The sequence below is a fragment of the Tursiops truncatus genome, chromosome 13 (genome assembly GCF_011762595.2).
Source record: "Tursiops truncatus isolate mTurTru1 chromosome 13, mTurTru1.mat.Y, whole genome shotgun sequence".
Classification (NCBI taxonomy): Eukaryota; Metazoa; Chordata; class Mammalia; order Artiodactyla; family Delphinidae; genus Tursiops; species Tursiops truncatus.
In genome coordinates, this window is record NC_047046.1 from 28,920,776 (window position 1) to 28,946,528 (window position 25,753).

Sequence of the window (25,753 nt, forward strand, 5' to 3'; positions counted from 1 at the left end):
AACCCCAGGACAGCCCCGGGCCTCACTTGCTGCCCGGGAGCCCCAGAGGCTCCTACACAGAGCGTGTTGGCTGGTGTTTCCGTGTCCTTCTCACAAGCTTAGTTTTATGATTTCTGAAACTGAAGCAAGTCAGGGCTGAGGAGCGGAGGCCAGGCCTCCTGCAGGAGGAATTAACAGCTGCAGGCAGGGGAGGGATATGTGTGGAAAACATACAGTGTGCTAACGCGCACGTGTTGCACGTGCACACTCACACTCAAACACGCCAGCAGCCCAGTTCTACTGACTTCAAGCCACACACATCAGGAGGCCCTGTGGGCGTTCAGATCTCACCCTGGACTGAGTCACTAACATTACCTGTATGATCCTGGGATGCTGAGAAACACCGACATCTTATTCATTCTCCTGTGTGTTAAATCAAGGATGAGTGTAATATATTTTAGGAAAAGAATCATAGAAACATTTAAAAGTGTTGAATGTTTTAGTCTAAGAAGAGTAAAGTTCAAAAGTTCGCTTATGTGACAGTGTTCGTCTAAGGCACAACTTATTCCCTAACGATGCTGGGCAGTGTTGCACGTATTTATCAGAGGTGACTTGTTAACTCCCACAAAATAGCAACTCTTTTATCAAATATCTGACCCACAATTGGTTCTTCTCTGCTTCTTTCCAAATCTGGGAAGAGAAACAACCAAAGCAAAACCTCCAAAACTGAGAGACTGTAATTAAGTGAACGCAGATGGGCCGATGGCCCAGGCCAGGGGAGCCGCGGCAACTACTTTCATTGCGGGAGGATGGAGGCCCGAGCACCTGCCTCCTTCAGGGAGTTATAGTGGAAGAATGGCTGCCACATGTCAGCTGAGGGAGGTGCAGAGAAACTGTTGGACAGAGCCTGGAAGCTCTGGGTCTGCTTGGGCAGAACTACTTCTCATCTGGAGGAGAGATTTTCACCTCTAGCAAAATCTTTGTATTTGTTTTAATCCATTAAGTTCCAGTTCATGGAAAGGACTCCCTTTTTAACTATTCTCTTGCTCCAGGAGGCATCTGTATCTTAGAATTTCCTCGGCCTCCTATAGAAAGACAGAGAGGGTTTTGAGTACTCAGGTAGTAGGCAGAAAATGGTGCCACTTGTGCGACGTTTGGCCCAAATTCGATGAAAATAAACATGCACATGGTGTTTTCACAAGGTACCACCCTGTCCATCACTAACTGGGCGAGGGTTTCCTGTGGACCAGGCAGTGATCGGTGAGAGAGGAACACAGAGCTCCCAGGCTGGCCTGGACAGAGCCTGCAGACGGAGTCAGGAGGAGAGTGTGAATTTGTTCCTTCCTCAACTAGAGTGTCCCGACTTGATCTGTGCTGTCGTTTGTGTCGTCTTTCGGTTCTGTTTTGCAGATCGTACCTGGACATGTCCAAAGTGATCATCTTCAGCTATCTCTTCTGGTTCGTGCTCACAATCATCTTCATCACCGGGACGACCAGGATCAGCATCTTCTGCATGGGTTACCTGGTGGCCTGCTTCTACTTCCTGCTCTTCGGGGGCGATTTGCTGCTGAAGCCCATCAAGAGCATCCTGCGGTACTGGGACTGGCTGATCGCATACAACGTCTTTGTGATCACGATGAAAAACATACTGTCGGTAAGTGGCTCCGCCGTATGACACATTTGTGGTTTCAGCGTCAGAGTCAACGATCCGTTCAGTGGTTATTAAAAGCCCGTGGCCCGTCACCCTGCTCTCTTAAAAGCCCCAATAAGATGCTTGCAAACTCAGAATTCAAATGACCATTCATTACTCGTTGTTTTACCACATTAAGAAGAATCCTTTTTGCTCATTTCCAGCCTCTCAAGGACAAGAGGATATGTCTTCATAGGAATAAACTCTAAAATGTATTTTATTAATTCAGATCCATCTCTTCTGAGGAACGATCGGTGATCATTCCTACGACGGGCTGCAGTGTGGCCCTTTTATGAGTTGAATCAGTCATGGGATGTCTTCAAAAATTGGATCATATTGGCTAAAAGCAACTCTTTTACCTAGAAAGGGCTGTGGAAGTGTAAATAGAATGGGCGCGGCTCTCCATGACACCGCTGGGGGTGGGGATGAGGAGGGATGGACCCCTGAAGGCACAGATGTTTTATGAAGCCCTGAGATGAGGGTGGATGCAGGGGAAGCTTTACGGCTGATCTGAGCATCAGCGTCTGGACTAGAAAACAGCTCAGACAGTGGAGGGTTGAGACAAACATCTCCCGTCCACAGAACGTGGCTGCTTCTCTATTAAATATCCATGTTCCAGGGCACATCGTGGCCACTTCCCTGGTAGATAAACTGCCCACGAGTCATGCCGGAATCACATGGATTCTTTTAGGCCACAAAGACACCTTTTAAACTATTTATTGTGTCAGGAAATTAAACAACGACCTTTCAGGAGCTGAAGGAGTTAATCCACCCCTACCTCCAGCTTAAAGTGAATCCCAGGGCCTGCTACTCAGCGGCTGTAACTGACAGTGCATTAGAAGAACAGTGATGTACGACTTCCTGCTTCCCCCCTTCCTGGTACTTACAGATGAGCTCACCAGACAATTCTACTGGAAAGCATTTGACTTTTTTATTTGGGCACGTGCACTGCTGTGTTTAGAAATCTGGGGAAGCCAAGTCTATGTCACCAGGAGTATGTATTTGAAGAACTTATTTTGTGTCGTGACCATTAGAATGCTAAGTTTCTAGCTGATAGTCAAAATGATTTTTATTCATCAGTTCAACCCCAGCAGTGTGTGTTTGCCTGCGGGGTGGTGTTGAGAGTTGTTGGAAAGGGCATGAGATAGGACGGGAGGTCACCCTTTCATCCTAAAGCCCGTCTGATGGGCAGAGATCTGCGGCTGGAGGCCGATCCCTATGACTGTTCCTGGAAAGTGTGTGGCTGCGGCATCCGCTCATTCATTCATTCGTTCTCTAAACCTGTGTTGCAGACCTGATCTTTGCCAGGCACTGTTTTATATCTTGAAGAACTAGAGGTGAATAGTACGCAGATTTTACCCCTAAGGAACTCACATTCTAAAAGAGAAGATAGACTTTCTTATAAATAATTACAGTACACTCTGTTAATGCTCATCGTGACAGTATTTTAGGAAAGCAGTACAAAACAGGATGCCTAATTTCTGGCCTGGGTAAGTTGGGAAGAGGCTTCCTGGAGACGTTGCCATGTGAGCTCATCAGAAACTTGAATTCAGGGGTGTCCAGGGAGACAGAGGGGGGAAGAGATTCCCTGAGGAGGAAGCTATTTTCCCCCCTTGGGATGTGAACTTAACTGTGATAAGACATCACTGTTGTGAGACAACAATGTGACAGTCAACAAAGAAGTCTCCTTTACTCAGAGAATTGGCTGAAAAAGCATTGGCTCGGGCTTCCCTGGTGGCGCAGTGGTTGAGAGTCTGCCTGCCGATGCAGGGGACACGGGTTCGTGCCCCGGTCTGGGAAGATCCCATGTGCCTCGGAACGGCTGGGCCCGTGAGCCATGGCCGCTGAGCCAGCGCTCTGCAACGGGAGAGGCCACAACAGTGAGAGGCCCGCGTACCAAAAAAGAAAAAAAGAATTGGCTCCAAGCACATCCTCTCTTCCTGCTCTAAGAGCTACACCAGGCAGCATATGTTTGTGACCATCTCCTGGCAAATAGCGTAGGTTTACTACGTCTGACTCTGTCTGACTCGTGAGAGTCAGAATCCCAGTCCTGGATCCGTGCTCACCCGTTTGCCATCACAGAGCCGGGCTGGTTCCTACGGTGGTCTGAGATTTCCTCTTTGAAAAGAGAGAAGCTTCCAAGTTCAGAAAGCGTCACGCTCAGGGTTCTCCCCTTGCTCCTTGAGTTTAACTCCCTGAGGAAGTGAAGCATCAGGCGCTCTACCCGGTGGGGACTGGATTTGGGGCCCCATCCACCACCAGACTGGGACTTTGGGAATTCTCGCACGTGTTGGGATTGCAAGACATCAGCCTTTTCTCCGGCTGTGGAGCTTCAGGATATGCCTTTCCCCTTTGTTTTTCAGATAGGAGCATGCGGCTATATTGAAAAGTTGGTTCAAAATAGTTGCTGGTTGATCCAAGCTTTCAGCCTGGCCTGCACAGTCAAGGGCTACAAAATGCGTAAGTATGAAAAGCAAATTTGGGAACAAAAGCACAAAGAAGGAAGGGCAGTGTATTGTTCTAATTTAGAAACTGGGCCGAAGCCCCTGAAGGGAAGAGGTGAAGGGACGTGAGTCAGCGTCTGCACGGAGCTGTGGGCTTGTGCCACGCTGGGGATCTGTGCTCAGGACACACACCCCCACCGCACCTCTCATCCTCTTCCACAAACGTCCCTGTCCCCCTCCCCAAGCAGGTCTAGGGGGCAGTTGTGGCCTTCAGCAACTCCTTGAACTTCCTTGAGTTACAACGGGAAGGGTCACAGATGCCCACACACACCTGTGGCTGCTGCGGTTGGAATCTCGGTCATCAAGTAGCTCTGCCTCCAGACCCCCCCTCCTCTGAAGCTCAGAGAACCTCCACCGTGGGAAGACAGTTGGGAGCAGCAACAGGGTGTCTGGAGTTAGATTCCCACCTGTACAGAGGCAGGAGTTCCATTTCCGCCCCTCTGTGTCTTGCATCAGAACCCTGGACAGCACCTCCATCCTCCTTGGCGCCCAGGATGGGGCCTTGAACATGAAACCCCTCCCCCAACTCTGCCTTCCAATCCTTACTACACTTTGCAGAGGATGAAGAGGCACTGGAGTTTGTTCTGACTTAGGATCAGATGTTCTGTTGACACCCCTTCTTCCGATAGACCGTACCTGCTCCCCTGGCTACCCCTGGGGAAGCCCATTCCCAGAACATGTGTCTTTTTTGTACCAGAGATTTCCTCCGGCATTGGGACATAGATGTTATTTCTCCATGGCCCTTACTGGGTGGGAGGGGTCCCTTTCCATCCTCTGCCTTACATTATCAAGAGCTCACTTTGTGGTCAGCCTTGTGAATCAGTGCTGATACTGGATTTGAAGTGTGTGCCCTTGGCTGGGAATAAACCCACTCAGAGGGACTCAGTGCATCGGAAGTTTGCTCTTACACCTGTGTGATTGCCCAAGTCTGATCATGCCACGAGGGTTTATAAAATAACAATGAAAATGGGTGTAAGTTTTCATTTTTTTCTTCTTTTTCTTTTTCTTTTTGCCCAGCTGATGATGATTCCTCGTGTAAACTACCGAGCGGGGAAGCAGGGATTATTTGGGACAGCATATGCTTTGCCTTCCTTCTGCTGCAGAGAAGAGTGTTCATGAGTTACTATTTCCTGCACGTCGTGGCGGATATAAAAGCTTCACAGATCCTGGCTTCGAGGTGGGTCAGGCCAAGGAGTCAAGGGGTTTCTCTTAAGAAACCTGTCAGGAAGTGATATTGCACTCTTGATTCCTGTCTGAGCTTGCTTGTAAAACCCACAAGAAATTAAGAGATTCCTTCCAGGAAAACTGATCCGAGAAGGCTTTAGCCCAAGGCCTTTAAGATCTAAAACAGAAGAGTAACAAGCAAGTCTATGGAGGGAATCACACCTTATGAGGACTGGGACACCCTTGAAGGTTAAAGATGGGCTGGTTGTCTGAGCCCCTCGGTCCAGACCTTATCACTGGAGTAGGTCCTCTGGCCTCAGTCAGAACAGGAACATAGGCCACGTCGGTCCAGAGTCTAGTCCGTCTCCCCCCACCCCCCACCCCCACTGCCGCCTCCTTTTCAAGAAGAAACTCCTAAAGACAGAGAAAAACATAATCTGTTATTTTTCAGACCGTAGACAGAGGAGCGTGTTACTCCAGCCTCACCCTAAACCCTTCCTGTTTGTCTTTCCTTATCCCCTTCCTTTTTCCATTTTCTGCCCCCAGTCGTATAGGTTTAGGGAAAAGACTGGGAAGAGACCTAGGTACTAAAGAGGAGGCCATTGAGATGGGGGTCAAAGGGCAGCTGCACGATCCCCTAGAGCGAGCTTGTCTCTGAGACCCTGGCCCTGCCTCAATCCCATGGGACCCATGGTGCTAAACGACCTTATAAATGCTAGCTTGTATCATGTCAATTACCAGTATTGATCATTCTGATTCTCTCTCTACCACCAGTGTTCCTAGAGCCTATTTCTTCTCTGCCAGGAGAAGCAACATGTGTATTTCAAAGGTCCATTTAAAGGCTGAGAATTCCCAGCCATTGTTAACTAACCTGGAGCCAAATAGGATGAGGACCCAGTCGGGCACCTGCATTTTTTTTTTCACATCTTTATTGGAGTATAATTGCTTCACAATGGTGTGTTAGTTCCTGCTGTATAACAAAGTGAATCAGCTATACATATACATATGTTTCCATATCTCTTCCCTCTTGCGTCTCCCTCCCACCCTCCCTATCCCACCCCTCCAGGTGGTCACAAAGCACCGAGCTGATCTCCCTGTGCTATGCGGCTGCTTCACCCTAGCTATCTATTTTACATTTGGTAGTGTATATATGTCCATGCCACTGTCTCACTTCATCCCAGCTTACCCTTCGGGCACCTACATTTAATCCGAGGAGCCTTGCTGCACCCTCAGCCCTCACCATGTAGATGGACGCTGACTTCATTTAGGGACAGTAGTTTACCATTACAGTTGTCTTCCTAACGCCCAGGACGTCATTTTCAGAGCAGAACATAATGCCTCATCCCAATAGTAACCTTATTTACTTGTATGTAGCAGCCAGTCCTTTTGCTAGCAAATGCATCTCTCTCACCTTCCCCTAAAATTCGGTCCTTAGACACTCCGGACATAATAGTAAGCCAGCATCTTTTTCTCAAAGTTGTCACAATTATTCACAAAGCATAATCTTCCTATTATAGAAACTGGTGGCTTTGGTCAGAGTACAGCTCATGCTTGTCCAAAAACAACCATGTCTTAATAAGCACTGAACTCACAATGCAACTTCCAAAGACTAGACTAGACATTCATTCATTCACTCGTTTGCCACCTGCTCTGTTATGAGGAGGTGGATGCTTGCCATGCGTGCCCTCCTAGAGCCTGCAGACAGGCAGGGAGAGGGACCCGTCCACAAGCTGCTGCAGGTGGTGGGACACGCGTGATGCAGGAGGCATTCGGGAACCCGGGGATTGTAGGCAGGTGTGCAACCAGCCGCGGGGCAGGACCAAGGCAGCCTCCATTCCAAGGTACAGCCTGAGGGATGAACAGGAGTGAGAGGAGGAAGGTGCAGGAGGGAGACAGCCGAGGGAGGTTCCCGGGGGGTCGGAGTGGCTGGCACACAGACACGTGAAGATGAAGACAGTAAGTGGAGAGAAACAAGCTGCGGGAAGGCCAGACTATCAGGGGCCTTAGAACCACGTTTATGACTTTAGAAGTGGCTGCACTTGCTTTTCAGTGGGCTGCAGGACAGATGGGGTCTAAGCAGGACCATAGGCGAAGGGACCAGGTAGGTGCCTGCTCTGGTGATCCAGGATGGAGGTGATGGCCGGGACCAGGAAGGGATAAATTAAGATAGTTCAGAGGTGAAACTGGCCCAGGTGGAAATCGATTGGTTGGCAGGGAGGTGGTGATGGGAAGGGAAGAGAGGAGGGCACTGTGCCCAGGATTCTGGCCTCAACAGGTGGTGGGGGGACAGCTCCAAAGGTAGAGGGTCTGAGGAGCTCTCAGCCGGGAGCGGAGATGGGCTCCGACTGTGGAGCTGTGGGTCTCATGAGCTTGTGAAACACACGCAGCCCGTCGGGAAGCCCTCGGGCAGCTGAGTGGACGGGTCTGGAGATGTGAGGAGACTTGAGGGTCATCGATACACAGACGGTGTTGGGGCAGTGGAGTGATTGGAGCTGCCCGGAGAGAATGTGGAGGTGAGACAAGGACCCTGGGCAGCAGTCACACCTCAGAGATGGGTGGGGAGTCTGAGCCAGTAGGAGAGCGTGGGCCCGAGGACAGCGGCTTCAGAGCGGAAATTCAGTAGACAAGATACGCAGAGACAAGGCTGAACGCTGAAATCAGTGACCTCGACAGGTGGGGTCAGAGCCAAACACCAGCGAGTTCAGGTTGAGGTGACAGCTTGGGGATGGTGCCTGCAGGATATTTGACTGCAGGGACAGTGATGCAAGGCCGTGCGTAGAAACCCGTGCGGTGTGTTCTTTTTCTAAGATCAGCAGACCCGAGCATGGTTGCATGCCTGTGCGCAGGATGCGGTGGGGATGGGAAGGTAGAGATGCAGGAAGAGGGGCTGAGAGGGAGGGCCAGGGCCCCTCAGGCTGCGGATGGGGAGGCGCTGGCCACTGGCGTGGGCTGTCACCTTCTCCACGTCACCGCAGGAAAGGCCATCTGGGGTGGGTGGCAGGAGGCTGAGAATCATTGCCTCGTGACTTTGTTCTCTCTGGAAAGCACGCAGCTGGGTCGTCTGCCAGGAGTGAAAAGCCCTTGACAGAATTCTAGTTTGAGGAAAGTGTAAGGAGCTTGAAACAGCCGCTGTAGAAAAGCAGAATTTCCGTGGCATGGGGGAGGGGGCAGTTCACCAGATCCTCTGCCCAGCCCTGCATTCCTGCACCTCTGCCGCCCCGTCATCAGGCAGCACGGGACCGGCATCCCAACGGGCTCCCGCAGACGGGATGGACCCCAATGGGACAGAGCTGAGGATACGGAGAAGTTGATGAGCTCTAGGGGACCTGGAAGTGGCTTGAAAAGTGAGAAGGAACAGAAGGGAATGGAAGGACAGGAGGAAGAGAATCAAAGGGAAGGGGCTGGACGGCCCATCCCATTGCATTTCCCCTCACGAAGCCCCAGCTTGCTCCACGCCCTTTCCTGCTTACTGAGTAGAAAATGAACCTGAACTCACCCCTCCTTAAATGTCCCCTCATGGGACGACCATAATGAGGGCAGGTCAGGGGCACAGGCTTTAAGAGGCTTGAAGGGGCCTTGACAGTCTCAGAAAACACACATCGTTTTCTTTTCTCTTATCCTCAGGGTTGTGAGCAGCCCCTCCCGCCAGGGGAGGCAGGAGGCGGTGCGTGTCCATCCACAGGGAAGGGACTCCCACTCCCAGCCAGGCAGCTGCCCCCAAAGAATTGTTTTCTAGCCTTTAGTAACCGTTGTCAGGGGAAGGTGGGTAACACCGATAAAAATGCTCATTTGTTCCATGTTTCTGACTTTCTTTTAGGGGGGCTGAACTTTTCCAGGCCACGATTGTAAAGGCTGTAAAGGCAAGAATTGAGGAAGAGAAAAAGTCCATGGACCAGCTTAAGAGGCAGTAAGGATGCTTTCCTTTTATTTGGGGTTTGCCTGGTCCCATTCTGCCAGCTCTCAGCTCCCAGGGAGCCCCAAGCCCTGAGGAATCCGTTTGTGGTAACTTTCACAACTGCCTAGGTGTTTGCTCTGGGTGTTGACTGAAATGGAAATGGTCCAAAGGAGGAGAGCATGGGGTGGGGGGAAGGGGGCCGCCATGGGCGGTCCTAGTTCAGATGCTTACTCGGGAGCCTTGGGCAGGTCTGCCGAATTCTCTGAATTCCAGTTTCCATTTTTAAATCAGGACTCACAGTTCTACCTGAGTATTGGTAAAGATTAAACAGTTAGTGAATGAGACCGGGTCGTTCCCAGTAATACTCACTTGAAGTCCATCATATCTGTGGGTTAAGTGAACAAATACAGAGTTCTCACTTTGGAAGGATCTTTAGAGATAATGTAATCCAGTCTGCTTGGGAAGAAACTGATGACCCATGTAACAGATGACTTAAAATCCACAACTAGGGCTTCCCTGGTGACGCAGTGGTTGAGAGTCCGCCTGCCGATGCAGGGGACGCGGGTTCGTGCCCCAGTCCGGGAAGATCCCACATGCCGCGGAGCGGCTAGGCCCATGAGCCATGGCCACTGAGCCTGCGCGTCCAGAGCCTGTGCTCCGCAACGGGAGAGGCCACACCAGTGAGAGGCCCGCATACTGGATAAAAAAAAATCCACAACTAACCAGAGGCAGTACTAGAAATACACCCCGAATTTCCCTGTATCCAGTTCAAGGCCTCCTTTCCCACCACACCATTCTGGAGAACTCAAGTAATGGACTGACTCCACCCAGGAGATCTGAGAATTCTTTCTTTCTTTCTTTTTTTAATTAGCCCACTGAAAATAATTATTCTCTTAGAGTGAAATTTCTAGCAGTAAGTGGAACCTCTGAGGATTGCTAGTGCCTCACATGTTTGGGGCCAGGTTTAACAGCTGATGGCCATAGAATTCAAAACCTAGCCACTTTCTCTAAGGAAACGGAGATACTGTCAGCCCACCAGGAAAATTCCCTGAGTTTGCTAGGACTACTTAATTCTATCCTGACCTCATTTTTCCAGCTTCTTTCCCTGTGCAAAAATATTTGCCAGTAAAAATTACACTATCCCATGGCATGGTTATTTTCACAATCAAAGATATGAGTTATGTAAAACTATATATAATGAAAATACAGTATGGTATAACTATTACTATTGTTGTTTCTAGCTATCTAAATCAGGTGTAGAGAAATAACAAATTTGAACCCACATGTAGAATGTGTTCTGAATTTCCCGTAAGTGAGACCTGTTACTATAATTTATGTCACTGGATTTTTCCATTTTTTTAAGAATGCATCCTCTCAAGTGAGAGGTGAGAATAAAAAAGAATGAAGGCAGTGATCATTGCAAAAGACAAATATTATTTAAGCTGCCCAAAACAGAAATGTCACTTAAATCGGTTTAAAAACTTGGGCAATACATTCAGGATTTTAAGAAACTAAATTAAGAAATGAAATCTTTCACGAGGGCAGATGTGGGAGAAAAAGCTCAGCATTGCGGTTTCTGAATAGACTTCCTGAATAAACAGACAAAAAGCTGCAATTCAGCATTTTTCCAGATCCAATAAGAGCTTAGATTTGACATGGAGAAGAGTCGCAGGGTCTGATAGAATACTCGAGAACATTTGAGGAGCAACTTCCTATTTACAAAACAGTTCTCACGCGCATACCTCTTTTCACCTGACCTTCACGACAACTATGTGAGGCAGACAGTATCTAAAAAGATAATGCAAAACCTGGGAGAATAAAGGATTTATATTTCATAATTTGCTGTGTTCAGAATGGCTTTGGTACAGGTATAAGTGGACTTAAAGTATTTAGCATAATTACTATTGATCATATCATTGAGCTAGCACCTGTGTAGTGCAAAATAACATGGGTATAAAAAAAAAACCAAGGAGACGTGTCGCTAATAAGTAAGCATCCACAAGTCCCAAATGTTGACCACTTTGTCCATGATTTTAGCTGTTTGCATAAAAGTGTACAGGTAACTATGGGTGTGTTCTTGGCATTGCTGCTGCTGTTTTGTTGTACAGGATGGATCGCATCAAGGCCAGGCAACAGAAATACAAAAAGGGTAAGGAGAGGATGCTGAGCTTGACTCAGGAGTCAGGGGAAGGCCAGGACATCCAAAAACTCTCTGAAGAGGATGATGAAAGTATGTTGAAACATTTCCTTCTTAGCCCAGAGTACCTTGATGTTGAGTAAAAGCATGCTATTGGGTAGGGCTGTGAAATAATGTTACTTTTCCTTCTGCCAGTTTTATCCATGTATCTTTTTAACTCAGCAAGTTTTATGTTCCCATTGTGAGTGGGATGTGTTTGTTTGTTTCATAAAGTACATATTTAATGAGTCTGTGACTTTACAAGTATCCCCCCAGTTCAGCAAGACGACTTTAATATAACCTAGCTTCTGTTTCACGGACGTGTGATTCTGAAGAAAATAGGATGAGTTTGCTTCATTTGTTCCTTTAGGGAAGCTATTTAAGATATGCAGTCTACTGTTGCCTTTGATTTCTGTAAATTTTATACAAAAATTAAATATGTAGGTCTCTGAATAATAGTAGTTAAGATATCATTCAATTATGGTCTGTTCCAATGAAACTTAAGATGAAATACATATTTATTATATCTAATTATAGATTTGTTATATCCAATTAAGTTTAAAAGCTCTTTTTAAAGATGTTTGCATGGTGGTTTTCTGTTTGAAAGGAATGGAGAAGCAATGCATGGTATTCTGCCAGTGCATAATATCTATTTATCAACAGTAAATTTATATTTTTCCAACCATGCATTAAAATGATCACAAGAGAAATTTCTGGTTATTGGAATTATGCATTTTAACAAATTATTTGCCACTAAATTGTTCTATAATATTTGGGTGATGCTTCTTTTCCGTTAATTCCATGGAAAATTTACTGTGAGATGCATTTTTGACAAATAACCCCTTCATTATTATATTTCTTCATATGCCCTCAATTCCTAGAGAGAAAGTGAAAACGTGGCGTTATGTTCATAGAATGCTGAGTATTTACCTTGTGAAATCGGCTGCTGACCCATGGAAACTTTTCAGATTCAGTAGAGTTTCTTTTCCTGACTTCTGATGTACTTTTGCAACTTGTCTAGATTTTGACAATTGAGTTGTTAAAGCGTGGTTTTCAAAGTTTGTTTTCTCACTTTCTAAGAATTAATATGTGGACATATTTTATTTTAGGAGAAGCAGACAAACAGAAAGCCAAGGGCAAAAAAAAGCAGTGGTGGCGGCCTTGGGTTGATCATGCTTCCAGTAGGTTTTCTTGATCCTCTTACAATTTCATCGATTCTAACCCTTATATCCTTGACCAGAATTCAGGCGTCCCCATGACCTGTGTGTCCCATGCATGGTTTGACGCTTGTGACTTGATAGGGGGTCAGAGGGTAGGAACTGTGATCTCTGTGGGTCTCTGAGCCCGACAGACGGAGTCGTCCAGAGCAATCAGCTGATTACCCTGTGGCTTACGTGCTCCCAAGTACCACTTACAGGCTCAGAAAGGGAAGAGGGATTGATTACTGTATTATCCAAGTCTGAGGTCCAGAGTTCTGCTGAGATGTATTTGTTTCATGGCTGAAAGCCCTTCTTAAAAATGAGTTTCAGCTCTTCCTGGGACTCTGCTTTAAGGAGAACCGCTATATTCGGAGTGTCCGTGACCCTCTTTGTAAGGCACTTGACGTGAATGCCAACGAGCACCAACGCCCTCCCTCCCCGCCGCCCCATTCCCAGAGCTTTGATTCCATTTGCATGTAAAGTTTCTGGGCAATTTATTAAACATAAAGATGAGGACCTTAAAACACATTTACTTTCTCACCCTGCCTCCTTCCCAGTTTCAAAACAGCTCTAAAACTACACTCTAAATTCAATGCCCAACATGTGGCTGGCCTCAGAGGCACCCGCAGCTCAGCCAGGACCAATTCAGAGCAAAGTCAGAAGATGGTTTTGGAAAAGCAGAGCTTCATAGCCACACAGAATTGGAGCATTACCCCGCTGATCACGAGAAGAAAAAAAAAATGGATGAGGAATCGTGGAACTCAGTGGCTTTAAATGCTCCGCTTGGCAAAGGACACAGCACTCACTATTGGCGATGGTATTCTAATGGAACGATCCATTTCAATCTGGCCCTCCTTGAATTTGTTAGAATATTGAATAATGATTAATTATCTTGCAAATTACTCAAAATGTCTTCAGCCGTTTGCGTCTTATGTCTCGATTACTGTAGCTAATGTAATCACGAGTAATATCACCAAGGTCCGTAACATCAGCAGGGTGATATTCAGAATCACTAGAAAATCACAGATCAGAATCCTTTCCCTCACCTAATTCTTACTGTCATTTAGATCTGGTATTGGCCTTTCACCCAAGAAATAATTTCCTAAAATCAGCAAGCCCATTTGAGGAAGTGATATTCAAAATTTGCTCAGGATACCTGGATGTAATCAAATGTAATCCCAAATATTGAATTTTAGCATTATGGTATAAAAAAAATCCATGAGTTCTAAAGAGTTTCATTTTATTTGCTGCTCAAGTCCAAAGACAAAGATTCAAGTTGAAATTCCGTGTGACTCTTATGGTCCACTGGCGTGTCAGTCATGCTAACAATCTCGTAGTGCAGATGCTGTGTGCCAATTTCTATCAAGTCACAAGTAAACTGTGCCGATCTTTCTGTTTTAAAGGGCCCTTTGCTAATTTAGAGAGACCTATCCATTTCAAAATGGTGTCATACTGATGTTTTGTCCTTTCGTCCGGGGTTACATTCCTACTGCAATCGTTGTGGTTCTTTCCTTTGCTCATGTAAACATTGCATTTTGGAAGGAATTGGATATGGTCTTTGATCATCACCTTATGAGTTGGTTATCCTTGAAAGAACTTCTTCTGAAGGTTATTGACTTTAGATTTTCTGATTCATTTCACCCTCATTATATCAAGTTCTTGAAGGCTGGTATTACACTACCTGTGCCTGTTACAAGACTTCCAGTGCAATAATGCTGGGATGTGTGCCACTCATAGTTTGGAATCAGAGTCTGACCGTGGCGTTAAAATTTTTCTACAAAACATATTCCTTTTTACCAGCTGGTGAGGAAAGGAAAGGAATTGACATGAGGTTTATTTTGTAGACCGTGACGATTTCCAGAACTTGCCTGGAAGCACTTTATTGAAAGCCCTTTTTCTGATCTCTCTTGAGTCACTGGGCTTTTAAATATTCCTTAGAGGTGGCAAGTGTCTTTGGAGTGCCCTTGTGTAAACCCATTGACGACGTAATAATGCTGTTACGTTGTTCATATTATGGGTGAGCATCTGAGATGCTTAACATGGTCTGTAGGGGACACCCTCTCAGTTCCATATCTATGTGCACACAAACCATTGCATCATTGCTGTTCAATGATACCTTCCATCCTCGTGTAGTGGGTCTCCGTGTCAATTCTGTATAGCCTAAGTCAGTGCCAAGCGTCACTTTATTGTCAAATATCTGAACTAAAGGGCCAAGTTCCTTTGGGATACAGGTGGTGGGATTTTAAAAGTCATTTTCACACTCAGCCGTCAGCATCAGCATTCATGGTACATATATGGACCCAGGCTGGGGCAGGATAGCTATCAGAACCCAGAAACGTATATATAAGAGCTTCTCTACTTGTTATTAGCAGATAGAACTTCAGAAAATAGTCTCTATTTCCTAGTTTTATTTCAATAACAATTTATAAAGGAATTGGAGACTTCTAAAATACTTCCTTCTTTTTTTGATGTGTTAATTGTACTTGTCACATACAAATTGGCAACATTTTTCAAATAATAAAAATCAGTGTTATGACTGTGATGAAAAATGTTTGGACTCAGTATCCACATGAAAAAAAGTTATTGAAGGTATGATTGAATACAGTTGAAGCTATTGTTGATTTTAGAGGCTATAATGAGGGTAAAATGTTCAATATTGCAAATCTTGGTTTTTACTAAATGACCACGTGACGTCAAGTCCATGTGACTTTCCCTCAAATCTCTGAGCTTACCTGAAGCATTACTTTCATGGTCACCCTCACTGTCCAACAGAATGCCGTGACTTTGGTTTGTTCTTGCTTATTCTTACCTTATTTTGAATTGCGTTTATTTCCTCAGGCTTAGGCCCAGTCCTCTGGGCCTGGTTCTTTCTTCAAAATAAAAATAACAAATTACAGTGCTTCTGTTCAAGGATATAAGGCCCAATTCATGCACACTGCATCTTCACGATGGAGCCTTCAGATTTGTCTGAAATCTGGGCAAAATTATTCACTGTTGTGTTTAGTGATATTCAAGCAACTAATTTTCAACAAGCCAAGGTTCCCCATGACCTTACAACGGAGAAGTCCAAAAGATAAATAAAGACATCACGTGATGTCATCCAAAAGACACCTCAGCATTTGAAAACACAAATGTAACTTGAAAATATGAATATGTTTTCCTGCAATGATGGTACAGTTCTTGTAGCATCAGAAATGCACATGCTGGGTCTCTTTTCTCTGATACAGTAATGATCAAATTGATAAAGATTCCATTCTCAAACTTCTTTAACTCTCTGAACATTTCAGCTCTCTCTGCTCCCGTGCTTAAGACAGCAGTATGTCCCGGTAGGGACAATGTCAGGCAAGGCAAGGACGATCCATACTGTTTGTGCTTTGGGTCTTATGGTCGGCACAGTTCTCCTCAAATTTCAGTAAGTGACTGAGGGCTCCTGGTTGACCAGAAGCCTCACAGCGCTAAACTGTGTGGACCATGTCTGCCGGACCTCCATCTGTCCCATTCTAGGCGTAGAAACAGCCAGAGTGTGGTGGTGGTGCTCTTTTTTTGATGTTACCTGCCCATTTGCTCCTCATGACAATGTGTGATTTTTTAAAAAAACTCTTTCAAATGTCTTGCCATCTGTGTTACGGCCCCATGTCTGCACAGTATAAAGTGAAGGAGAAGGCTGGTGACACTGATTCTTGCTCCTGAATCATCCTGATTAGCTTTGCTACAGCAGTTTGGACCCATTCAGACAACAGCAAAGCCTCTGCTTCACTTTGGCCTTGCCTAAAGGCCCCAAAGTGCTGAATTGTGACACGATGATAGTTTTCAGTCCTTTGGCCATCTTGGTAACCAAGGCGGTTGCCGCAGAGCTGATCTGGTGCATCTGTGTAAAATTTGCTATGAAAAAGGAAGAAAACGCCAGATGAATGCAGCTGTGGCCAGGTCTCCTCGGAGGCCTGGACGAGGCCTGGTGCTCTGCAGACCACATAGCACCCCCTCATCTCCTGTTTCCTCCACCCCACCAACGTCTCTTGCTGTGGTCCTTTGAAGGACAATTTGTGTGTCTTTGGGGGCATTTCATTCATACGCCCCCAGTTATCTCATATCTCTTCCAAGAAATAAGTAAATATTTTGTTTTGCTTAGTGGTCAGGAGTGGAGATTACTATTTATTTGAAACGGACAGTGAAGAGGAGGAAGAGGAAGAATTAAAAAAGGAGGATGAAGAGCCTCCACGAAGGTCAGCTTTCCAGGTAATTACGGGGATGAGGGAATCACGGTCTTTGCTAGTTGAAGAGTTTTTCTTTTTGACAGACCTTGATTGCAGGCCTAGATTTCTTCTGCCGTGTTCATATGTTGTAGCTCCCAGAAGCGTCCGATTTACATCTGAAACAGTGTGTCCCATCCTGCTGCTTGCTGTCAGCGTTGCCATCATTACCGCAAGAGTTCCTGCGGGAGCACTGGTCAGCCAGGGCTTCGTTCATTTGCATAAAAAATTCTGATGCTCTATCAAAACTAAGGCTTCCTTGGGTGAACTTTCCTTTGCTGGCATTGCTTTGTGTTGTTTGAGTGGACTTCTAGTTCCATAGGTGAAATAGTTGACCATGAAAATAAAATCCCTGCTTTGTTGTGAAAATAAACGGTCATTTCAGTGTTACTTCAAATTTTGAAAATCAGTTCCGTTTGTATTGCTAAAGATTTTAGAATGTATTAAAATCATGAAAACCTCCAGCCCAGTTTTGACGTTCTCAGCTTAACTGCCTTTCTTTTTCAGAGCCTGCGGTATCATTCTTGGCGATAGGACTCACCAGCCTAGTATCGTGTATCCAGTGAATGTCTAGTGCTTGTTAAAGTTAGTAGAGTTACCTATGGGATGAAAACTTGGTATAGATTTCTGTTACAAAGGAGCGTATACAGGACTCTTCTTTCCCATTTGTTAGACTACAGGGCACACAGAAGGACGTCCATCCAGGCTCATGATGTGTCCATGAGAAGGCCATTGTCAGCTTGCTGGCCAGGTCTTCCCAAGCTGGCAGGTTATCTCCACCCCTGTCTTCCCAGTGAAATTGAAGAAGTAAATTATTCACCGGGACACCTTGCTTTGAGGCTTTGTCACCGGCCCCATTGCCTCCTGTGTGTGTTTCTTGATGACAGTGTCTATATGCATGTCTGTAGCTGGCTTATCGAATACTAATAACTTGACTTGTTTATTTTTATATCAACGAGTTTTCTTCTAACCATCACTCATCATGCAGCAGAGGAGAGAACATGACCATCTTCACCATTTTTACAGATTACATGAACGATAGGCTATTTTCTTTATTCCTAACCTACAAGCAGGGTATATTTGATTCCACATTCAGTGATGAGCACGTTTTAACTTAGTCGATGTAATTATAGAGACAAACTCATACCAATGTCATATATTAAATGATCAGTTTTTGGTTTTTTTCTACTAATTACTCTTGCTTTGTCCTTCTTTGTAGAGAGCTATTGGGAAGTTTGCGTCAGCCATTTTAGCCTTGCCAAAGTCTGTCATTAAACTTCCCAAAACTATTCTTCAGTATTTAATCAGAGCTGCAAAGGTATTTGATGTTTTACTGATGTGTGGTGTGTGGCCCTCCGCTCTGTAGACCTTTAGACGAGCAGATCCCGTTGCTCCACATCTGTGTTTTCCCTGTTCTATACATCGTATGATGAAGGAATTAGAAGAATTTAAAATATTAGGCAAACTTTTCCAAAAACTGTTCTGAGAAGACAAATTTCTTATTATGCGTTTTTCGGTGGACATCAGAGCCGATTAAAAAAAATAGAAAGAGAAAATGCAGATACAGATCTAATTTCTCCCCTTCTCGTAGTTTCGCCTAAGTCACATCTCGTGTTAAAAGGTCACATCTGGTTGCATGCATCAGGTATGATGTGTCAAAGTATGATCATTTTTCTCAGAAAGCTGGTAAAATTAGGAATCAGTAATAAAAGACTCATTTTGCTCCATCTCCTTTCTGGCTCCCTTTTAAGCCTCCATCTTCCTAAACTGGACTCTTCTGGCATCTTCCGCCCTGCGTTCAGCATCTCTCTTCACTGGGCTGAGCTGCCGTGGAGGTCTACGCAGCCGCCACACTCTATGTCGTCAGGGATGCTGCTGTTACAGTTATTTGTTAATTCACCCACTGCACAACAGAAAGTATCCGGCTACCTGTGCTGTGGTCACTAAGTTACTGGAAATCATAAACAATGAATCGCTATTCTTGTACTTTATAGAAAGCCATTTCTCCTGCCTTAATCTGGAGTAAGCACTTGAACTAATAAAATGTTCCTCCCGGGTTTAGATAGCGAGGGAGACCTTTGCTTCTCGCCTTTCACCTGGGGGTCTTATTTAAGTGCAGGTTATTTAGATTCAGCAGGTCCAGTGGGACCTGAAATTCTATGTTTTTCTCAAGCTCCCAGGTGAAGTGTAAATGCTGGTTTGCCTTGAGTAGCAGGGTCTCGACCTCTGGGCTCCTTCCCTTTTTAAAATGCCAGGATTCTGACTTTTAGTTTAATATTCCCTGTTGCCACTTCCCTGGGTTTCTTTTCCTCTCCCCTTTTACGACGGCACTATGAGTCTCTCCATTCATATTTAAGAATTTATATGGAAGACTGCAATGTGATTATCCCCCATCTTACTGTAAAAAAAAAAAAATTTCGTTACTGGCAACAAAAAGAAAGGTCTGGATCACAACTGAATTAAAGAACATTTTAGAAAACAACTAATTTCAGTTAAAGATCTACACTTCCATAAAGTTCTCTCCTGTTTCAAACATTAAATGTATTTTGCATAAGAAGTTTTCAGTCAAAGGAATCCCATTTCCCTAACGTTTAGAGTGCAATCACTTAGGGTAGAGTCTGAGGTGAAGTTGGGCCAGTGGCAGTAGCAGTTGGAGAAGCCGGACGTCATTTATGCACACTTTCATGTGTTTTTCTCCTTAGGATTAGTGTGCGTGTGTCTGTTCTCCAGAGACACCATGACAGTGGGTGATAGTTACCTCTGTGACTTCAGAACTGAGATGTTTCAGAACGAAACTTAGTGTCTCAACTCTGTAAGAATTGGGATGTTTCCTCTTCCTCCTTCATTATCAACTTTTTCCTGAAACAGTTGGCCTGATCCTCTGTCCGATGTTCCTGGAACTGTAAAATATTTGTATTTCCAAACATCGACATAGAGAGCATTTACCTACAGATGAGGACTTGTCATAATAGTCTCTCCGTCCCTCCTTTCCCCTTATTGGCATGATCCAAACTCTCATCTCAATGAGAAAGCACCAACAGGATCAATCATTTAAGGACCACACGTAGCACCAGGAATGCCTTTCCAATAAGGCAACATCTGAGTGGCCCGAGCCCTTTCTACGAGATTCCTTCAGTTCTGTCCTGAACCCACCCTGCTCTCTCCTTCCCACCCTCCCTCCCAGAGGCTTCATTTTTCTTCAGAGCAAAAGACTTGTGCACCTAATACATTCACAAATCCTGAATCACTTTCTTATTTTCTACTTTGGCATTCTTGCTTTATCTAAAACCAGTATCATAATAACACTTTTTTTAAGGAAATGTCACCATATGTATCTGTTAAGCCTGAAAATTTCTCGAGTTTAGCATTTCAGAGTTTTTTTTTAAATCAATATTTTGCCGAAGCAAGCTTGCCTATTAAAATCCTAAACCTCAGAGCTACTCTTAATAGAATTCCCAATTAACACGCTCAATAAACATCGACCGTGAATTCCTTTTTTTGGTGCTTCTCCTTCAAATTCCAGTTCTTCTCACTTTCCAAAATATGTTTTTGGCATAAAATAGGAGAATTTTTGGCCTCCTGTGTTTCTTATTCAGACACTGTACAGATCTTACATGTGTGTGAATTGCCCGTAAGATTCAGATTTCTACCTGTGAAGAAAAAGGAAATGTTCTGTCTTAGTAACCCATGACCTTTACATTTCCATGTATGGAAAAGTTGAAGCCCTCTTTAGTTTTACAATGCCAGTGGTTTGCTTACACTCTGTTTTTCAAAGATTTCAGAAATCTGAAAATAATATAGCATAAAATGAAAGTGTCTGGGTTTTCAAGCGCCCCCAGGAAACACTCCTTTAACTTTATCTTCCTAATAGAAAACCCAGCTTCCCTGAGACCAGGTGTGTGTGGGTGCACGCAGAGCATGCTGCTCGGCTTCGAGGCTGTGGATGGCTGACTTTGCGTGTCAGGGGTTTCTTTCTGTTCCTTCTGCATGACTTGGGATACGGTTGCTGGGCGGGCTGTTCACAATTGCTCTGTTACGGTTATTGGTTGTACTGTATTAATGCAACTGTTCTTAGCTATTGAACGACAATGACAAAAGGCAACCAGAGGCACCCCAGTTTTCCTTCTGTACCATTCTGGAATAACCCCTTAACCTTCATATCACATTATTTTTCCTCTCCAAATACGAATCAATCTACAAAGCCCTTTCTCAAGTTGCTGGTAATAGCTGTTATTCACAAGAGAGAGTATTGGGAATTCCCTGGTGGTCCAGTGGTTAGGGCTCCGTGCTTCCACTGCAGGGGACACAGGTTCGATCCCTGGTTGGGGAACTAAGATCCTGCAAGCCGAGGGGCACGGCCAAAAAGAAAAAAAAACAGAAAAAAAGAAGAGAGAGTATCAAACATGCAAAAGTATTTTCCCAAAGTAAATGAACAAAAGATGTTTGGGGTTTAACTCAAAGTTTATTTGTGCCGGGAGAAAACGAATGACACCTAGCCAGGCTTCCAGCTTGTTCCTAGCGTGTTTAATGCAATAGGATCAGGAACTAAGTATCACAGATGGTGGTGGGATGTGGGGATGTGGGAGAAATGGTGGTTTGTAGACCCAAAGTATTTCATGATTGTCTGATACCGAACAAAATATATGCCTACAACATCTGTTTTCACATTTTATTTCATGATAATGGAAATAGCACAGGTCAGCTCAGTGTATTGAGGGATATGTGAAAGAGAAGTTTACTTTGTGTTCAGAGAAAGAAAAGATTCTGAAGGTCAGGAAGCTTGGTATTGGTCCCTTTTCTTTTAATTCAGCTTATTAAAAATCCAGAAAATAATGGCGTTTTCTCCCTTCAGTTTGTTTATCAAGCCTGGATTACTGACCCTAAAACAGCACTCCGACAGAGGCGCAAAGAGAAAAAAAGATCTGCAAGAGAAGAACAGAAAAGAAGGAGAAAAGGATCTGGGGACGGTAAGTGATGAATGCGGCAGCACCCCTGCTTCTGTGACCTTGAACACAAATGAGGAACCGCGAAAGACAAGCTTGGGAGGAATGAAATTCTTGACTTCTAAAGAGTGCAAAGAGTTTTACCTACCCTTAATTACTCAGGTCTTGGAATAAAGTAAAACATGAATTTAAGTTAAGGTGCATTTTATAAAGTGAGAAGAGAGAGAGAAGCAAAATAAACCTAAAGAAAGTAGAAGGAAAATAATAATTTTTAGGTGGATATTAAGTTATAGAAAAGAAATATAAGATACAACCTGATTATTAAGTGAAAAGCTGTTCTTGGAAAAAACTAATGATAAAGATGAACCTATGGAAATTTGATCAAGAAAAAAAGGGAAAGCACAATTAAAGTGTAGTCAGGAGCCAAAATGGAACATAGCCACCAGTGCCATATTCAACATTATACTGATTCATTTGAAAACATATGATAGGCACACATCTCTAAGGGGGAAAAGAATTCCAAACGACAGTAAGCAAAGTTAAAGAGCCAGTGGGGCAATCAGGAAAAAGATTTTCATTATATATCAGACTAAAGACTAGTGTTCCAGATATATTAAGAACTTATAAAAATCAGTAAAAGAAAAATTCAACCCAATGAATGAACAGATGTGAAAAACAATTCGAGATCAGAAAATAGAAATGGCCAAAAGGAGCTCAATTTCAGTAGTAGTACAAGAAACACAAACTAAATATTTTTGACATACTGTTTTTTTAACCTATTGGATTGGCAAGAACCTAAACATTTGATAGTATCGCTGTTTGGAGCTAGTGGGAGCCTACGTATTTGTGGTGTTCTAAAGCAGCATATCCACTTTGAAGAGCAGGTGTCAGCATCCATGAAAATTTTAAATGTGTGTCTCCTACCAGAGATCTGTCCCACCTCCAGGTGTACGGCTGAACTTGAATCAATATTTGCACATGAGCACAAGCACACGTGTCTAAGAATATTCATCAAACATTATTTATAACTAACAAAAATTTGGAAACATCCTGAATGCCCACATAAAGAAGAAGAATCAAGTAAATTATGTTACCAATGTATTATGGCAAACGACTTAGTCATTTAAAAAATGATATGGGCTACTTTGAACTGACTTGGAGAACAATTCCTGACATATTGTTAAATGAAAAGCATTATGCTGCAAACTGGCATGCACATTATGAAACCATTTATGAAACAAAGGAAACCAGAGTGCCTCCAGACAATGTTTTGCATTTTTAATGGGTACATATAGTCGTGTATAAATGCCAGAGGAAAATCAGGAAGAATACTTAGCAAGTTAATTACAGTGGTGACCTCTGGCAGAGGGTGAGGAGAGACTGAGATTAAGGGGTAGGATTCAAGGGACCTTTAGCCTTGTTATATTTTAGTTCTTTACAAAGAAAATGTATATATAGATTCTTTGTGAAATTTAAAATGTATTCAAAAAAGAAAAGAAAAGGAAAACATAATTTCTAATGGAACCCTAATTGCAAAGCCGTTCTCCTTTTTGACCACTCTGGTCGCTGCTACCTCCCGGTAGCTTTTATTTTAGTTTAGTTTATTGGTTTAAAAAAGGCAAAATTAAGACACAGGCAATGTAGCAAGTCAAGCAATAAAGAAGTGGATGCGGGCTTCCCTGGTGGCTCAGCGGTTGGGAGTCCGCCTGCCAATGCAGGGGACACGGGTTTGAGCCCTGGTCTAGGAGAATCCCACATGCCGCGGAGCGACTGGGCCTGTGCGCCACAGCTACTGAGCCTGCGCTCTAGAGCCCGCGAGCCACAACTACTGAGCCCGCGTGCTGCAACTACTGAACCCACGTGCCTGGAGCCCGTGCTCCACAGCAGGAGAGGCCACCGCAATGAGAAGCCCGCACGGCGCGACGGAGAGTGGCCCCTGCTTGCCGCAACTATAGAGAAGCCCGCGCGCAGCAACGAAGACCCAACACAGCCAAAAATAAATAAATAAATTAATTAATTAAAAAAAAAAAAAAAAGAAGTGGATGCACAGTCTGGCCTTGAAAGCTACCCTGAGGCACCAAAGCCTTGCATTGGTTGTGCTCTCTTCCGCCCCTTTCCTGTGAGGTACAGGCAGTGTTTCCTTTGTTTCAAAAATGAGTCCATGCCGTCCAAATTCTCCTGTACGTTCATCAGCAATGTATCATGAACACTTCTCCAATTAAGTATTTATAAAACTATGTCATCCTTTTTTATAGCTGCAAAATATTCTATAATATGGATATGCATAATTTATCCAACTCTTCCATCACTAATGGACATAAGGTTTGCTTCCAGATTTTGCCACAATTAAGAATGCTGTCATAGATATCCTTGCACAGAAGTTCACATGTAGTCGTGTGTGTGTGTATTTAAATGCATGGCAAAAAGTCAGGAAGAACACACACTTTCCACAAAATAGATGATCGAAAGTGGAATTTCTGGGTTAAAGTGGGTGCTTTTTTACTTTAATAAATATCTTCCCAAAAGGTTTTAGAAATTTACACTCCTATGTATACGGTGCAGGAGTGTCTATTCCCCTGTAGCCTTATCCCATAGGCTATTATTACTCTATTTATTGTGTGTCTTTCTCAAGGATGACAAACGGCTTTTATTTTCATTTGAATTTTCCTAACTAATGAGATTGAACATTTCCTATTTCATATTTTCTTGGTATTTTTTACTTTCAAATCTGAGATTTAAAATTTTTATCATGTTCCATACTGTCATTCTATTGGGTTGTTTGTCTTTATTAATTTAGGAAATATTTATATGTTAGGGATATTATCCTTTTTTAAGTGTTACAAGTATCTTTTTTCCAATCCAATGCTTATCTTTTGATTTAGTTTATGGTATATGTTTTCTAAGCAATGTTTAATTTTTTTGTGATGTCAAATAGGTCCGAATTTCTTTTTGCAATTTCTATGTTTTCATCTTGTTTAAGGAAGTCTTCCCCCCGCAATTTTATGCAAATGTTTTCTTATATTTCCTCTTAATTTTATTTACCTTTTAAATTTTTTATTATTCTGTGAAGTACAGGTCTATTATGCTAAACCTGTTCGGTAATGTCTTCCTTTTTCCATTGAAGTTAAATGCTCCTTTTCTCAATATTAAGCTCCCATTTGTGGTACGGCTCTTAGGTACGTTTCTGGACTCTGTATTCCGATCCACTATCCTACTGTCTAGATCTGAGCCACTGTCCTATATTTTTGAGTCCAGTAGCTAGAGTTAGTTTTAATATTTAGTGTTGCAAACTTCCCTCACGATGCTCCTTTTTTCAAAATTGTATTTGCTATTCTCAGACATTTGTTCTTCCAAAATTATTGGGCCAGTTCTAAAAAATCTTTAGTCATCTTGTTAATATCTCATTAGTCTGTATCATGACGATTATTTCATGCATAGATGCACCATCGTTTACCTACAAATCTAGGACAGCAATAATTCAAAGCTATTGGGACAGAAATAAATGTTTATTTCTTTAATAAATATTTATTCAGCACCTTCTTGATACAAGGGATCATCCCTTCTTCGTCGGCAGATGAAACAAGTAGCATCTATCCTTCCAGAGTGCCAGCTGCCTTTGTGCTTTCTGTGCAATAACTCACTCGCCCCTCACTCCCTGCCCTACACTTGGGGATGTGAGGTCCCAAAGAGTGAAGGAACCTGCCCTGGTTACAGCCAGCCAGTGAGTGGTGGGTCTGGAGTTCATAGCAGGTGTCCTGGCTCCAGACCCCTCCCTTAACCAGTGGGGAACACAAATATAGGGGAAAAAATCCCTGTTGACATAGAAACTGCAAGGTTTCATTTAAAAAATAAGCATACATAGAATAGTGTGGGACCAGAGGACAAAAGGTGGCTTATGACCCAGTGTGCAAAGGAATACAGTTCTTCGTGCAAAAGATAGTCTTTGAGCAGAG

The 25,753-nt window shown here is 43.9% G+C and overlaps 1 protein-coding gene across 2 annotated transcripts in view; it reads left to right on the forward strand.

The window, feature by feature from the left end:
* The window catches only part of PIEZO2 (piezo type mechanosensitive ion channel component 2), a 332,921-nt gene that overhangs the window by 265,056 nt on the left and 42,112 nt on the right, over nt 1–25,753 (forward strand). The window contains exons 26-34 of one of the 2 annotated variants that reach the window (XM_073790517.1): nt 1,390–1,633; nt 4,033–4,129; nt 5,191–5,350; nt 9,155–9,244; nt 11,341–11,462; nt 12,518–12,589; nt 16,737–16,843; nt 18,077–18,175; nt 21,710–21,824. In XM_073790517.1, coding sequence (XP_073646618.1) covers nt 1,390–1,633; nt 4,033–4,129; nt 5,191–5,350; nt 9,155–9,244; nt 11,341–11,462; nt 12,518–12,589; nt 16,737–16,843; nt 18,077–18,175; nt 21,710–21,824 — 1,106 coding nt within the window. The remainder of the gene's footprint in view (nt 1–1,389; nt 1,634–4,032; nt 4,130–5,190; nt 5,351–9,154; nt 9,245–11,340; nt 11,463–12,517; nt 12,590–16,736; nt 16,844–18,076; nt 18,176–21,709; nt 21,825–25,753) is intronic. The other variant, XM_073790518.1, reaches the window with a different exon arrangement.